This window comes from Leucoraja erinacea, unplaced genomic scaffold (assembly GCF_028641065.1).
Source record: "Leucoraja erinacea ecotype New England unplaced genomic scaffold, Leri_hhj_1 Leri_880S, whole genome shotgun sequence".
Lineage (NCBI taxonomy): Eukaryota > Metazoa > Chordata > Chondrichthyes > Rajiformes > Rajidae > Leucoraja > Leucoraja erinaceus.
The window spans coordinates 29,424-45,414 of record NW_026576818.1 but is presented as its reverse complement, the minus strand read 5'-3'; the positions used below and the strand labels follow the sequence as shown (position 1 = coordinate 45,414).

At 47.8% G+C, this 15,991-nt stretch overlaps 2 protein-coding genes across 2 annotated transcripts; one reads left to right on the top strand and one right to left on the bottom strand.

The window, feature by feature from the left end:
* The first annotated feature begins 7,585 nt into the window (after positions 1 to 7,585).
* On the top strand, positions 7,586 to 8,425 carry LOC129694975 (histone H1-like). Its single transcript, XM_055631713.1, has one exon. The coding sequence runs from the start codon at positions 7,633 to 7,635 to the stop codon at positions 8,290 to 8,292; it is 660 nt and encodes a 219-aa protein (XP_055487688.1). The 5' UTR covers positions 7,586 to 7,632; the 3' UTR covers positions 8,293 to 8,425.
* A 252-nt stretch (positions 8,426 to 8,677) lies between these two features.
* Positions 8,678 to 9,306, bottom strand: LOC129694972 (histone H4-like; the record flags this gene model as incomplete). Its single annotated transcript, XM_055631711.1, has 1 exon — positions 8,678 to 9,306. A coding segment is annotated over one exon (369 nt), but the record flags the coding sequence as incomplete, so codon positions are not given.
* Between the last annotated feature and the right edge of the window lie 6,685 nt (positions 9,307 to 15,991).

Genomic DNA, 15,991 nt, shown 5'->3' with positions numbered 1-15,991 from the left:
GCACCCACACCGGCGAGCGCCCCTTCACCTGCGCCCAGTGCGGCAAGGGCTTCACCCGGTCCAGCAACCTGCTGGAGCACCAGCGCACCCACACCGGCGAGCGCCCCTTCACCTGCGCCCAGTGCGGCAAGGGCTTCACCCGGTCCTGTCAACTGCTGGAGCACCAGCGCAACCACGCCAGCGAGCGCCCCTACACGTGCGTGCAGTGCGGCAAGGGCTTCACCCGCCCCTCCAATCTGCTGTACCACCAGCGGGTGCACGCTGGCGACCGCCCCTACCCCAGCCCGGTGTGTGGAGAGCGCTTTGCCAGGGCGTCCCACGCTCTGTCGCACCAGCGCGTGCACACCAGTGGCCAGCCCTACGACTGCCCGTACTGCAGTGAGCGGTTTGACAGCCCGCGGGCGTTGCGGCAGCACCGGCGGGCCCACGCCACCGAGCAGCTGCTCCCACTGTGACGAGAGCACGGGGGCTGCGGGAGCACCAGTGGATACACACCAGAGAGAGACCCTTTGTGTGCGCTGAGTGTTCAAGGGTTTCACCCGCATGTCCAGCCTGTGGCAGCACCGGCGTACCCACAGCGGTGAGCGTCCCTTCGCCTGCCCGTCCTGTGGTAAGGGCTTCACCCGCCTTGACCACCTGCTGGAGCACCGGCGAGACCACAGCGGCCAGTGCCCCTTCACCTGCCCGATCTGTGGCATGGCCTTTGCCCGCTCCTCCAGGTAAAGGCCTTGCGTAAACACAAAATGGTGGAAGGAATGGGTAATGTGTCTGGGTGTTTCTTCAGTCACCCATTTGATCTCTCCAGAGATGCTGCCTGTCCCGCAGAGTTACTGTAGCACATTGTGTCATTTTTGTAAACCAGCATCTGCAGTTGCTTGTTTTTAAACCATCCTGGTTAACCATCTCTGCGCCTTCCCCAAAGCCTCCACATCAGTCCTGTAATGGAGTGACCAGAACTGTATGCAATACTCCAAATGCTATCTGACCAATGTCCCTTAAAGCTGCATATATACATTCCTCTCTCCCCTCCTCCACCCACTCCGACACAAATTATCTCCACTCCACCCTCTCGTGCCCCTCCTATTTAAGAGTTAGACAGAGCTCTAGGGGCTAGTGGAATCAAGGGATATGGGGAGAAGGCAGGCACGGGTTATTGATTGGAGACGATCAGCCATGATCACAATGAATGGCGGTGCTGGCTCAAAGGTCCAAATGCCTTCCTCCTGCACCTATTTCCTATGTTTCTATGTTATCCACACTGTCCCTCTCTCTCACATGCACACACACTCCCTCTCTTGTTCTATCACACACCCACTCCCTGTCTCACACACAATTCCTCTCACACAAGCACCGCTCTCTTGCTGTCTCTCACACAACCTCTCCTTTGCTCTCGTGCGCACCCTCTCTCGCTCTCTCACACACACACCCTCTCTCACACACACTCCCTCTCTCACCCACACTCGCTCTCACACACATACACACCCTCTATCTTGCTCTCTCACACTCACTCCCGCTCTCTCACACACACAACACTCCCCCCTCTCTCTCACAATCCCTCTCACACTCTCTCCCACATACGCACTCTCTCTCACACACACTCACTCACACTCTCACTCTCACGCACACACGCCGAACACCTCCACTCGGTTCGCAATATCCAACCTGATCTCCTGGTGGCTCAGCACTTCAACTCCCCCTCCCATTCCGTAATCCGACCTTTCTGTCCTGGGCCTCCTCCATGGCCAGAGTGAGGACCACTGTAAATTGGAGGAACAGTACCTCATATTTCACTTGGGCAGTTTGCACCCCAGCGGTATGAACATTGACTTCTCTAATTTCAGGTAGTCCCTACTTTCTCCTCCCCTTCTCAGCTCTCCCTCAGCCCACTGGCTCCACCTCTTCCTTTCTTCTTCCCGCCCCACCCTCAAATCAGTCTGAAGAAGGGTTTCGACCCGAAAGGTTGCCTATTTCCTTCGCTCCATAGATGCTGCCTCACCCGCTGACTTTCTCCAGCATTTTTGTCTACCTTCGATTTTCCAGCATCTGCTGTTCTTTCTTCGGCATTTTAAAGTGTTTTTTTAAAGAAAGTTTTAACGCATTACGTAATAAATAAAGCAAGTTTATCCTGACCTCACTGTGAAAGAGTTTAATTTGGTCAGGTTTGGTTCGTAAATTAAAAATGGAGATTTGCTGAAAAACAGAAAGCAGTCAAATTTAAAATAAAGTCTGGGAATATCTTGGAAGCTTGGTTTATACTAATCATTGAAACAATGTATTAACATAGAGATGTATTGTCTGGGCACAGCACCATATTAGATATCTGTCTGAACTGCCTGTCCCATCTAAGGACAAGGTAATGGCTTTCATCCAAGTCTTACAAGCTTGTTTTAGTTCACAGACGGATGCCCATTCTGGAACCAAGATGGTCATTTGAAAACAAAATGGAGTTAGTTGTCCTTCCGGAATGGGCAGCTGTACTGAAGCTGTGCCAAGATTTGAGAATAAGGCTGACATTGCAAACTCCCTTGTTTCCCTTAGATAACGGATCTTTCACTCAGATTTAGAAGGTGTGTTTTATTGATAAGAAAATGTATAATTACACTAACTTTCCTTTGTTCTTTGAGTGGAGCCCGAGAAGCACTGAGCAACGTGTGTGCTCTTTGTAGATCTCGCCACTCCCGTCTGGCAAATTGATTAAAAGATTTTAAGGAATGGGAAGGAGAATTAAAGTGTCCAGCAATCGGGAGATCAGGTTGGTTCATGTGAGCTGAGCGAAGGTGTTCCGCGAAACAATCGCCCAGTCTGTGTTTGGTCTCGCCTGTAAGTCCACATCTTGAAATACGGGTACAGTAGATGAGGATGCAGTTGGTGCAAATGAACCTCTGCCTAACCTGAAAGGACTGTCAGGGTCCCTGGACAGGGTCGACAGAGGAGGTATAGCGATAGATGTTGAATCTTCTGCGGTTGCATGCGAAGGTACCTGGGGAGGTGGTGTTTTGGGTGGGAAGGGATGAGTTAACCATGGAGTTGCAGAGGGAATGGTCTCTGCATGAGTCGGAAAGGGATGGAGATGGGAAAATGTGGCTAGTGCTGGGATCCCGTTGGAGGTGGTGGAAATTTCAGAGGATTATGTGTTGTATGCGACGGTTGATGGAGTGGAAGGTATGGACCAGGGGTCTCTGTCTCGGTTGTGACTTGGAGAGGGGGAGGAAGGTCAGAACAAGGGGTAGCGAGGAGACACGAGTGAGGACCTCGTTTATGATGGGAGAGGGGAACCCCCATTCCCTGAAGAATGAGGACATCTCGGATGTTCTAGGATGGAACATCTCATCTTGGGCACAGATGCATGGACGGGCATAGACAGGAATTGGGAGTAAGCGATGGAGTCTTTACAAGAAGCAAGATGGGAAGAAGTGTAGTCGAGATGGTTGTGAGAGTCAGTGGGTTTGTAATAGATGTCAGTCAGTCTATTTCTTGTGATGGAGACTGTGAGATCAAGAAAGGGGAGGGAGGTGTCGGAGATGGTCCAAGTACATTTTAGTGCAGGATAAAAATTGGTGGTGAAGTTGGTCCATGAGTTCTGCATGAATACAGGAGGTAGCACCGATGCAGTCATCAATGTAACAGAGATAGAGTTCGGGGATAGGACCAGTGTATGCCTTGAACAGGGATTGTTCAACGTACCCTACAAAGAGACAGGCATAGCTGGGGCCCATGCGGGTGCCCATAGCTACACCTTGGACTTGGATTCTTCAGTGAAGTTGTCTTGCATCACGTGACAGGGGCGGCCGCAGCCCGGGGGGAGGGGCAGAGAGAGCTGTCCATCAGAGACGCAGCCGTGGGCAGTCACTGCGCACAAGCAAATCACAGAGACGTTTCGCTGTAAAATCTGCAACTGGAGAAATGAATTAGAAACTAACTGCGATAGAAAAGTGAACAAAATATAATATCGTTTCTGAGGCAGAAGCAATGGAAAAAGAACAACGAAAGTTCATGAAAGAGATAAAGAACAAAGAGAGAGGTGAGAGATGCAGCCAGTCAGAATTGTGTAAACAGTAAACGTGAGATTAAATAAAACTGACTGATTATGGGGGTAGAGTTAGTGTAGATAGTGAGAAATATCCCTACAGACAAAGTCACCTGAGAATGAGGGAGAAAGCATAAAGGACTATGTGGGACAAGTTTTTTACTAAGAATAGTGGGGGTCTTGTTCCCATTGCCTGGGTTGGTGGTGGCAAATACAATAGTGGTGTATAAGAGGATTTTAGATAGGCACATGGATGTGCAGGGAATAGAGAAGTGTGGATCATGTACAGGCAGATGAAATCAGTTTAATTAGGCATCATGTTTGGCACAAACATTGTGGGCTGAAGGACCCGTACTGTTCTACGTTCAATCTGGAAAGAGGTACTGGTGGTCTTATACTGCATAAAGAAGAATAAATCCCTGGGATCTGATCAAGGCTATCTTTGGACATTGTGTGAAACCAGGGAAAAAAATGCAGAGGCTCTGCAGAGATATTTGTATCACTGTTAGGCAAGGCTGATGTACCGGAAGACTAATGTGGTGCCTTTACTTAAGAAAAACAGTTCGGGAAATGCAGGGAATTACAGAACAGTGAGCCTAATGTTCATGGTGGGAAAGTTACTAGTGGATCCACTTGCACTTGGAAAGGCAAGGACTGAGGAGGAACAGTCATAATGGTTCTGTGCATGAGAAATCATGCCTCAAGAATTTGACCTGGGTTTTTCGACAAAGGTACCATGGAAATTGGCGAGGAAAGGGCAGTAGATGTTGCCACATGGACTTTAGCAAGGCCTTTGACATGGTCATGTATGGTACACAGGTCCAGAAGTTAGACCATAAGGGATCCAGGGTGAGCTATTCAATCGATAGAAAACTGGCTATAGACGTGGTTGTGTCGAGCTGTTTTAGAGTTTGGCCTATGACCAGTGGGGTGCTGCAGGGATCAGTGCTGGGTCCACTGTTGATTATCATCTACGTCCATGATTTGCATGAGTATGCGATTGCCTTAGTTGATGAATAATAAATTAGTGGTACAGTCGACTGTGAATAAGGTTATCTAAGATTGCCACAGGATTTAAATCAGCTGGGACAGAGGCCCAAGGAATGGCAGATGGAATTTAACTTGAACAAGTGCACAGTGTTTCATTTTGGCTGAACAGTAAATGTCACCAGACTACAGGAGGGATGTGGTTTTGCTGGAGAGAGTACAAAGGAAATTCAGCAGGATGTTGCCTGGACTGGAGGACTTTAGTCATGGGGGGAGCTTGGAGAGGCTGGTCTTGTTGTCCTTGCAGCGAAGGAGACTGAGGAATAACATGGCTGTATGTATATGAGGTTATGAAACACATGGAAGGGTAAATAGTTCAATAGGTAAATAGTTAATATTGTTTTCCCATGGTCGGTATTTCAAAAACATGAGCGGTCAGGTATGAGGTAAGGCACGTGGATTTTAAAGGAAATCTGAAGGGATTTTTTTGCACAGGGATTGATTGATGTCTGAATCATATGCCAGAGAAGGAGGTGGAATCGGATACAGTCACCGTGTTTAAGAGATATTTAGACAGATGGATAAATCGGTATGGCATAGAAGATGAAGTCCCAATGCTAGCAAATGAGATTAATATACATGGGCAAAAAGATCAGCATGAATGTGGTGGGACAAAGGCTCCATTTATTGGCTTTACGACTTTATCCATCTGAATATAAAATGATCATATTTGGTGGGGAAACTAAGCAGATTCTCCAAACATATCACCAACTATTTGTCCTAATACAACCACATTGTTACTAGGGCTAAGGTGCCACACCAGCGCCTCTACTTCTTCAGTATAACATAGCATTTTAGCGGCTCTCCAGTGACTATCTATGTCTGCTTATGCACCACTATAGAAATCATTTATCCAGCAGCATCATAGCTTGCTGGTCTGTCCGGTTTGCAAACAAATGCAGAGAGTTGTGGAAACAGCCCAGTCCAACACAAACCAGCCTGCTCCATCAACTTCAACTACACTTCAAGCTACCTCAGGAAAGCACCCAACATAATCCAAGGACCACTCACAACCTGGTCATTCTATTTCCTCTCCTCTGCTGTCAGGTGGAAACTATGACAGTTTCAAATCACTACCACCAGATTCACAAACAGCTATTTGCCCGCTGTTATCAGACTGTTGACACCTTTCATATGTTTTCAATCTTCCAATCCACCTTGTTGTGCCCCCTTGCACTTTGTTTTATTTTATATTTTATGTTTGCAATAATGTATTGAATGAGTGAACGATTTTCCCTGCATTACATGCAAAATAAACTTTGTCACTGTACATTGCTACATGTGACAATAATAAATCAACTCCAAAAAACAAGAGATGACAAAGGCCTGAGGTTTACACAGATCTTGGGGTCCTGGTGCATGATTCTCGCATGCAGACGCAGAGATAATTGGTGAACTTAACAGGTAACCTGATGTTAGGCGGTGGGTTTGCAGAAGGCTGTATGTATAACAGGTAGGTGATTTCAACTTCCGTTACACTGACTGGGTCTGCCATAGATTCAAGGCTATGTGGACGGGGTGGAATTTGTTAAATGCGTCCAGGAACGATTTCTCAAGTAATATGTGGAAGGGCCTGACAGAGAGGAGGCGACACTGGGCCTCCTATTGGTAAATCAGGCAGAGCAAGTGACTGAAGTATCAGTGGGGAGCCAGTGACCATGATTAACATTGAAACATCAACTGATAATTATTTCAGTTTAATAAAAAAAAAACAAGTAAATAAATTACATTTCAGACATACAGTGAGTTGATACCACAACTGGAGTCTGTGTCGGGTGTTGGACTGTTTAAAAATACAGGATCGCTCATGTATGAAAGAGACGAATCCGATTCCAGGGATCAGAGACTCTGAGGAGCGGCGGAGTCAACGAGTTTAACAGTTACTGAGCTGGAAAACTGCACGTAACCCCCGAGAATCCACAGCACGGGTCGATCGTCGAGGTAATTCCACCCTGGGAACTGTGCAACGGGCCACCTGTCTGAGCTGTGAATGTGTAGATGTGAACATTGTGTCAGAGAGTGTGTTGAAGGGGCGGGCGGCTCAGGCTGATGTCAATGTGTTTGTGGGTCCGAACACTTTGCCGGATTTCCCAGCCCCTCTGGTGAAAAATGTAAAGCTATCAGTGGCACGCGATCGCCCCACTTCCCAGCTCAGTCCTGAACTTGGAATTAACCGGAAAGTTTACGTTGGTTTCGATATTTCTGACGATAAGCAGCGAGCATGTCAGCGATCGGGGCAGAGAACGCCCTCAGTGCAGCAGTGAAACCGGGCGAAATGGAAAGCGCTGCCTTTAATTCCTATCAAATCTACTGGACAATAAACATTCCGGTCTCAGAGATGTACCGAGGCCAATTTAGGTCTCCGAGCTATCTGATTTTAATTGGAATCGGAGAGTTTTTGAGGACAGAGAAACACAGCGAGGCAGGGGCCGTGATCTGAGAGCAGGATGTCTCCGCCCCGTCCGCTCGCTGCCTTTAAGTTGCGCTGTGCCGCCGCCTCTCGCTTCATTTCTCACTCAATCCTGAGTGTCAGAGAGAGTTTGTGCAGAGTCACCGACATGACCGAGACCGCAGCAGCTGAAGCGGCTCCTCAAACCGTCCCCGCCGCCCAAACCAAGGCTCCCAAAAAGAAGAAGAAGGCGCCCGCCCGGAAGAAGGCAGCCGGTCCGAAGCTGGGCGACCAGATCGACAACATTGTGGCGGATTGCCACGATCGCCGAGGGATGTCTTTCTATGCGATAAAGAAGGGACTGGCCGCCAAGGGTGTGGATGTGGAGAAGTGCCGCCACCTGATCAAGACGGGCATCAAGAGGAAATTAGCAAACGGTTCCCTGGTTCAGATCAAGGGCGTGGGCGCCTCGGGTTCTTTCAAGACCGGTCAGGGAGAAGGCGCCGTGAAGTCGGCAAAGAAAGCGGTTCCAGCAGCCAAAACATCCAAGAACAAGAAATCAACGTCCAGGAAAACCCCGACCAAGAAATTACTGGCAAAAAAATCTACCACCAAAAGATCATCGATGAAGAAATCTCTCACCAAGAAAGTTGTGGCCAAGAAACCAGCGCTTAAACAAATGGCGGCGAAGAAATCATCGCCCAAGAACGCGGCGCCGAAAAAACAAAAAAAGGCCGTAGTCAAAAAGGCGAAGGCGGTCAAGAAGCCGGTAAAAGGCCAGGCGAAGACCAAATCGGCGAAACCCAAGAGGGCAATGACCAAAAAGTGAATTATAAAGCGCACATTGTAAACACCTGAACCCAACGGCTCTTCTCAGAGCCACCCACATCTCTCAGGAAAGAGCTGATCCAGACTCAAGCGATCCCTGTCCCAAGACAAGCTCAGTGCCAATGGGGACTCGTTTAAATTGCCGGGGGTTCCTTGTAACTCGCTGACACTCGCTGCACCCCCACCCCTCCCCCCGGTATCCAGTATATGGAATACAACTAAATGGTATGTCCGGGCTAAACCTCACTCGGACTGGGCATACGTTTGGTTTCAAGCTGAGTTCAAACCCGTTTCCTTGTCAGTGAGACAATAACACTGACAAAATCCCCGCCTCAGAGCCCATGCATCAACTCAGTAATATTGCCAAATCGTCCGTGTTAAAAGCTGCTGAACGCTATGGGGTGGGCGATATCGGCAGAGGGAACGGGCTCCGGGGATGAACCGGAAGGAGACAAATTAATTTGACAGCGGTAATATCACTGACTGACTTTTACCACGGAATGTCTGTCTGAAAGTTTGGCCGGAGCGCTAAATTTCGGTTGGTTTGTGGGCAAACCGTTTGAAAAATGTTTTCAGGAATCTGGGACGTGGAGCTGGAATATGAGAGGAAGCTGTCTGTCTCTTTGTCTCCTCCTCTCCCCGCCTCTCACTCTCTGCGTATCCTATATAATCTTTGGTAGAGAGTGCGACCTTGTCGTTTCAGAGCGTACACCACATCCATGGCAGTGACCGTCTTGCGCTTGGCGTGCTCGGTGTAGGTGACCGCGTCCCTGATCACATTCTCCAGGAAAACCTTCAACACCCCGCGGGTCTCCTCGTAGATTAGACCCGAGTTCCGCTTGACCCCACCACGCCGAGCCAGGCGGCGGATAGCTGGCTTGGTGATGCCCAGCAAAGATCCTATAGCAGAGCTATCTTTGCCCAGGATGTTATCGCGAAGCACTTTGCGGTGCCGCTTTGCCCCGCCTTTGCCTAATCCTTTGCCTCCTTTCCCTCGACCAGATACGATGATGTTTCACTCGAGTCGCGGCTCAGTGATAATCTAACTGGTGCTATCTCTTTTTATACGCAGAGCCCAGACCTGCCCGAGATACGCAGAGAGTGAGAGGCCTTCTCTCCATACCCCCTGATACCTTTAGCACAAGGGCCACATCTAACTCCCTCTTAAATATAACCAATGAACTGGCCTCAACTACCTTATGTGGCAGAGAATTCCAGAGATTCACCACTCTCTGTGTGAAAAATGTTTTTCTCATCTTGGTCCTAAAAGATTTCCCCCTTATCCTTAAACTATGACCCCTTGTTCTGGACTTCCCAAACATTGGGAACAATCTTCCTGCATCTAACCTGTCCAACCCCTCAAGAATTTTGTAAGTTTCTATATGATCCCCGCTCAATCTTCTAAATTCTAGCGAGTACAAGCCGAGTCTATCCAGTCTTTCTTCATATTAAAGTCCTTACATCCCAGGAATCAGTCTGGTGAAACTTCCTTTTGCTATGAATGCTAACATACCATTCGCTTTCTTCACTGCCTGCTGCACCAGCATGCCTACTTTCAATGACTGGCGTACCATGACTGGTGTACCATGACACCCAGATATTGTTGCATCTCCCTTTTTCTTAATCGGCCACCATCCAGATAATAGTCTACTTCCATGTTTTGCCACCAAACTGGATAAACTCACCTTTATCCACATTATACTGCATCTGCCATGCATTTGCCCACTCACCCAGACTATCCAAGTCAGCTAGCAGCCGCCTCACAGCTAACACTGCGCCCCAGCTTCGTGTCATCCGCAAACTTGGAGATGTTGCATTCACTTCCCTCGTCCATTAATATATATTGTAAATAGCTGGGGTCCCAGCACTGAGCCTTGCGGTACCCCACTAGTCACTGCCTGCCATTCTGAAAAGAACCCGTTTACTTCAACTCTTTGCATCCTGTCTGTCAGCCAGTTCTCTATCCACATCAATACTGAACCCCCAATACCGTGCGCTTTAAGTTTGCATACTAATCTCATATGTGGGACCTTGTCGAAAGCCTTCTCAAAGTCCAGATATAACACATCCACTGATTTACCTTTCATAAATCCATGCTGACTTTGTCCAATGATTTCACCACTTTCCAAATGTGCTGGTATCCCATCTTTAATAACTGACTAGCAGTTTCCCCACTACCGATGTTAGACTAACTGGTCTGTAATTCCCTGTTTTCTCTCTCCCTCCCTTTTTAAAAAGTGGGGTTACATTAGTTACCCACCAATCCTCAGGAATTACTCCAGAATCTAAAGAGTTTTGAAAAAATATCACTGCTGCATCCACTATTTCTGGGGCTACTTCCTTAAGTACTCTGGGATGCAGCCTATCTGGCCCAGGGGATTTATTGGCCTTTAATTCATTCAATTTACCTAACACCACTTCCCTTATAACCTGGATTTCACTCAGTTCCTCCATCTAATTTGACACCCGGTCCTCTGCTATTTCCGGCAGATTATTTAAGTCTTCCTTAATGAAGACAGAACCAAAGTAGTTATTCAATTGGTCCGCCATGTCCTTGTTCCCCATGATCAATTAACCTGTTTTTGACTGCAAGGGTCCTAAATTTGTTTTAACTAATCTTTTTCTCTTCAAATATCTATAAGAACATTTGCAGTCAGTTTTTATGTTCCCTGCCAGTCTCTTTCCTAATTAAGCCATTTGGCCTCTGAATTTCTCCTACGAGGCTGCTTTTTCTGGCTAATTTGTATGCTTTTGTTTTGATACTATCTCTGATTTCCCTTGTTATCCATGGATGCAGTACCTTCCCTGATTTATTATTTTGCCAAACTGGGATGAACAATTGTTGTAGTTCATCCATGCAGTCTTTAAATGCCTTCCATTCCCCTGTTGATGTGGTTTAATTGCTGTATGACCATGATGTATTAACTGTAACTGTAGCTCCCAAGTAGTACACGAGGCCCGAGATCGTGGTTAAATACGGGGTTTATTTTCGGCTCCAACCAACCCGTGAGAACTGAGCCAAAAACAAGGCAACAAAAAACAAAACAAACAAAATAAAAATGCAGTTTACAAAATACATGCATGTACGTCCATACAGCAACACAACACCACACTAACCAAGCAAATAAACAACATACCTCGTCCACTGCTTACTACTTAAGAGGTATTTCTTGGTTTCTTCTTAGTCATGGCTTCTGTGTGCGCCAACAACCGTGCCCCCCGGAAACTAAGTCGGCAATTAGTTCCCCCCTTAGGAACGCTACTATTTCAGGTAGGAACCAAAAACCGTGAGGTTCAGAATTTAACTAACTGCCGATGTGGGGCAGTTACACTCCCACCAAATCACATGTGATTTCTTAGAACAACTTAGAGACATACATACTGCATATAAAATATTAGTTCAAAATATTATCTAACTATGGGTCTCTCCAGGTGAACCGGTTTGGAGGCTATAAGTTGTCCTGCTGTGAGACCTCTTGAGGCGTGATCTGCTGGGTTCTCCTCAGAAGTTACATGCCTCCATTGCGCAGACTCTGTGCTTCGCTTGATGCGTTCCACGCGGTTTGCTACGAACACGTGGAATCTTCTGGCTTCATTACTGATGTATCCAAGTACAACCTTTGAATCAGTCCAGAAGATTTCTTGACAGCATTCTACTTCGAGCTCTTTCTTGAGCATGTCACTGATGCGGACAGCTACCACTGCTGCTGACAGCTCTAGTCTTGGTATGGTCGTCACCTTAGTAGGGGCGACTCTTGACTTTCCCATTACTAAGGTACAGTGGACTTCACCTGATGTGCTGACCGCTCTGAGATATGAGCAAACTCCATAGCCCGTCACACTGGCATCGGAGAAATGGTGGAGCTCATAGTGCTGGACATTGAAACTTGGTGGAGCGTAGCATCTCCAGATCTTCACACCAGCCAGGTTTTTCAGGTCTTGGTGCCAAGATTCCCACAGGGGTAGAAGGTCATCTGGTAAGGTGTCATCCCAACTGAGCTTGTCACGACACATCTGCTGCAAGATCTGCTTTCCTACCAAGATGAAGGGTGCCACAAATCCGAGCGGGTCATACACTGAGGCAACCGTGGACAAGACTCCTCTTCGGGTGAATGGATTTTCTTTGACAATTACCCTGAACTGGAATTCGTCAGAAGCCACACACCACTGGACACCGAGTGCTCTATCCATGTGTTGTTCTCCCAGTGCCATGTCCAGGTCCTTGGCAGCTTCAGCACATTCCTCTTTAGGGATTGTGGCTAGGACTTCCTTGCTGTTAGAGATGAACTTATGTAGCCGAAGTTTGCCTGTGCTACATAGCTCTCTCGCTTCTTTCACTAGTTTGATTGCTTGCCTTTCAGATGCTACACTTGCCAAGCCATCATCCACATAGAAATTCTTCTGGATGAATTGGATGGTGTCTTCACTGAAGCGTCCTCGTCCTTCAGCGGCCAGGTGTTTGAGTCCAAAGTTGGCACAGCCAGGAGAGGAAACTGCACCAAACAAGTGGACTTTCATCCGATAGATGGAGGGTTGTGCTTCAAGATTTCCATTCTCCCACCATAGGAAACGTAGGTAATCCTGATCTTCTGCCTTTACATGGAACTGATGAAACATGCGTTCTATGTCACACATGATCGCCACTGGACCTCTACGAAAACGACAAAGGACTCCCAACAAGGTGTTCGTCAACTCTGGACCTGTCAGGAGATGATCATTCAAGGCTGTCTCTTGATACCTCGCGGAACAGTCAAAAACGACAAGAATTTTCCCAGGCTTTTGCGGATGATACACCCCATGGTGGGGAATGTACCATGCTGGAGCTTTACGGATGTCTTCTTGTGAGACCTTTTCTGCATCTCCACGGGTTATGGTCTCGTCCATGAAGGTCTTGTAGTCTTTGTAATACTGTTCATTTCTTTTCAGCTTCCTTTCTAGGCACCTGAGATGATGGATGGCACATATCTTGTAAGCTGGGTCTTTCTTTCTTAAACGGCAGTGGCATCTCATAGTGACCATCCTCCTTGAGCCTGATGCCTTTTTCCATCCTTGACAGTAATCGGAGGTCTTCTTGAGCGATGTTGCCTTCCTCTGAAATTCTTTCCACAAAGTCAGCTTCCAGCACCTTGATGACAGCTGCAGGTGAGGCTACTTCCTTGATCTGTGTTCTACAGACATAATGCACTTCGCTTGTGAGGTTTGAAGTGGACTGAATACCTGATATCACTTGCTTCATGATAACCTGGTGACTCACTCCAATAGCATCTCCATAATCGAGACATAGGTTGCCATAACCCACTACACTCCAGCCCAAGTTGGTTTTCAGTGCAAAGGACTGATTTTCTTCACCATGTAACACTTGTCTTGGGACGAGAGCTTGAGGACAGTTGTAGCCAATTAGTAAGCCGACGTCACAGCTTTGATGTGGAGCTATGTCATCTGCGATGTGTTCGAGATGAGGCCATGCCTTTGCAGTCTCTGGTGAGGGAATATGATCTCTGTTTGCAGGTATGAATTATCTGGTGTAGGTCACTGGCAGCTGGATTATCTTGTCTGAGTAAAATCCTCTTACTTGTAGACCAGTCAGTCTCCTACAGGACACAACTGTGTTTCTTGAAGTCCTTGTGGAGAGCTTTAGCTGAAATGGTTCGTTCTTCACGTGTAGAGCTTTTGCAGTGTCTTCGAGGAGAAAGGTTGTGTCACTCTGTGTATCCAGAAGTGCATACACAAGAACTTCACGATTAGGCTCACTTGTGGCTGACACCCACACTGGGATGATGGTGGACGTATGGGTGTCTTTGACATGCTGGATGACTCTATTGGATGTTGCCTCAGGTGCGGTTCTTGTTGTCTCTAGTTGTGTTCTGCTGCTCACTGCCTCTTGATGGCTATTTGCTGTTGGAAAAAAAAGAGACAATTTTAATATAGAGAGATTGAGCGGTTGTAATTTGTTGTAATTCTCAATCCTCTCGACTCACTGAAGAATTTGTGCAAAACATTTTTTGAGGCGGGGGCTGTCGGGGTGGGGTGGGGGTGGCTTGTTCTATTTGATCTTCTGTTTGTGCACGTCGAGCTGATTACATTAGTCGAAACAGGGCGGACCACGTGAAGGTTGCAATCTTCCACCCCGGGGGAGGCAAACGTCCTGCAGCCGAGAGAAAGGGCGGCTTTAGTCGGGTGCTCTCATGGGCTGATGGGGGAGGGGGTGTCCTGCAGGGGGGGATGGGGGCGGCTTCAGGAGGAGAAGCATCCTATAGCCAGGCAGAGGGCAGCGTCTTGAGGTGGGGATGGGGGGGGGGGGGGGGGGGGGGGGGGGGGGGGTGGTGGGCAGTGAGTGCAGTGAGTCCAACTCACTGCCTTGGGACTAACTCATGGCCTCTGGACTGACTGACTAACTCATGGCCTCTGGACTGACAGACTGAATCACAGCTTGTGGACTGACTGATTTATGCCCGACTTCTGGAGTCACGTCCGACGTTTGTACACACACCCTCCACCTCACACAGACACTCACCCACACACACACACACAGACTCTCAGACCCACGCACAGTCTCACACACATACAGACACTCTCACACACATATATACACACACACAGATATACACACACATACACACACAGACTCTCTCACACACACACACAGACAGACTCTCAGACACACACAGACTCACACACATAGACACTCACACACACATATATACACACACACTGTCACACACACACATATACGCACACACATACACACTCTCTCACACACACACATATACGCGCGTGCGCGCGCGCACACACAAACATATATATATATAGGGTGATTTCACGAAAGGTCACTGGAGCGTAGATCCGCACCCACGTGACCAAAAATTTAAACTGGAGTACACTTGGTACTTCCGGTACATGTTAGTGAATGGGAAAACACGCACTTTCACACCCGCTAAAAACATCGAAAATCGACAGTTTTTGAGCTGCAATTTACTGTGCCAGTCGGGGTGACCGCGAGGCACAGCTACCTAAATTTACAGTCCAAAAAAAAGATAGAAACTAAGGTAAATTCAAGAGGGAGCTGAAGGTGCAAAACCAGCGGAAGCTCTTAGCGGACATTTGCCGTGGAGATTTAAAGATCCAAAATATCGGGAATTATCGCGTTTGCTCGCTGCATTTCATAAAAAGTAAGGCCTTATTGACTTTTTTTTGACCGGGAACTGCAGTCCAGCCCGGGATGAGCGAGATTTGGCCTTGGCCCGAGCTTTGCCGCTGGTTTTTCCTCGTCCAGACATCTCCTGATGTTTTGTACACGCAGAATGAGAAAATTATCACGGACTCGCCTTTCTTATACCTGTTTGAGGAATCCACAGAACCGCTGGTGATTGGTGAAAAAGGAATCTCATTGGTGTAAAGAATGACCCAATCAGAGAACTGTTTTATCTACCAATCAGAACCCACAACAGAAAAGCGATGAAAATAACTGCCAGTCCCTCCAAAACTCTCTTGGACCATCAACTCTCGGACACCTCCTCCTACTTACCCCTGGACCATGACCCCACTGACGAGCACCGGGCCACCATCTCTAGCACCATCACCGACTTCATCAATTCCCACGCCCTGCCCGACCAAGCTTCCAACCTCATCGTTCCCCAGCCCCGCACGGCCCGTTTTTACCTTCTCCCCAAAAACCACAAACCCGGCTCTCCCGGCAGACC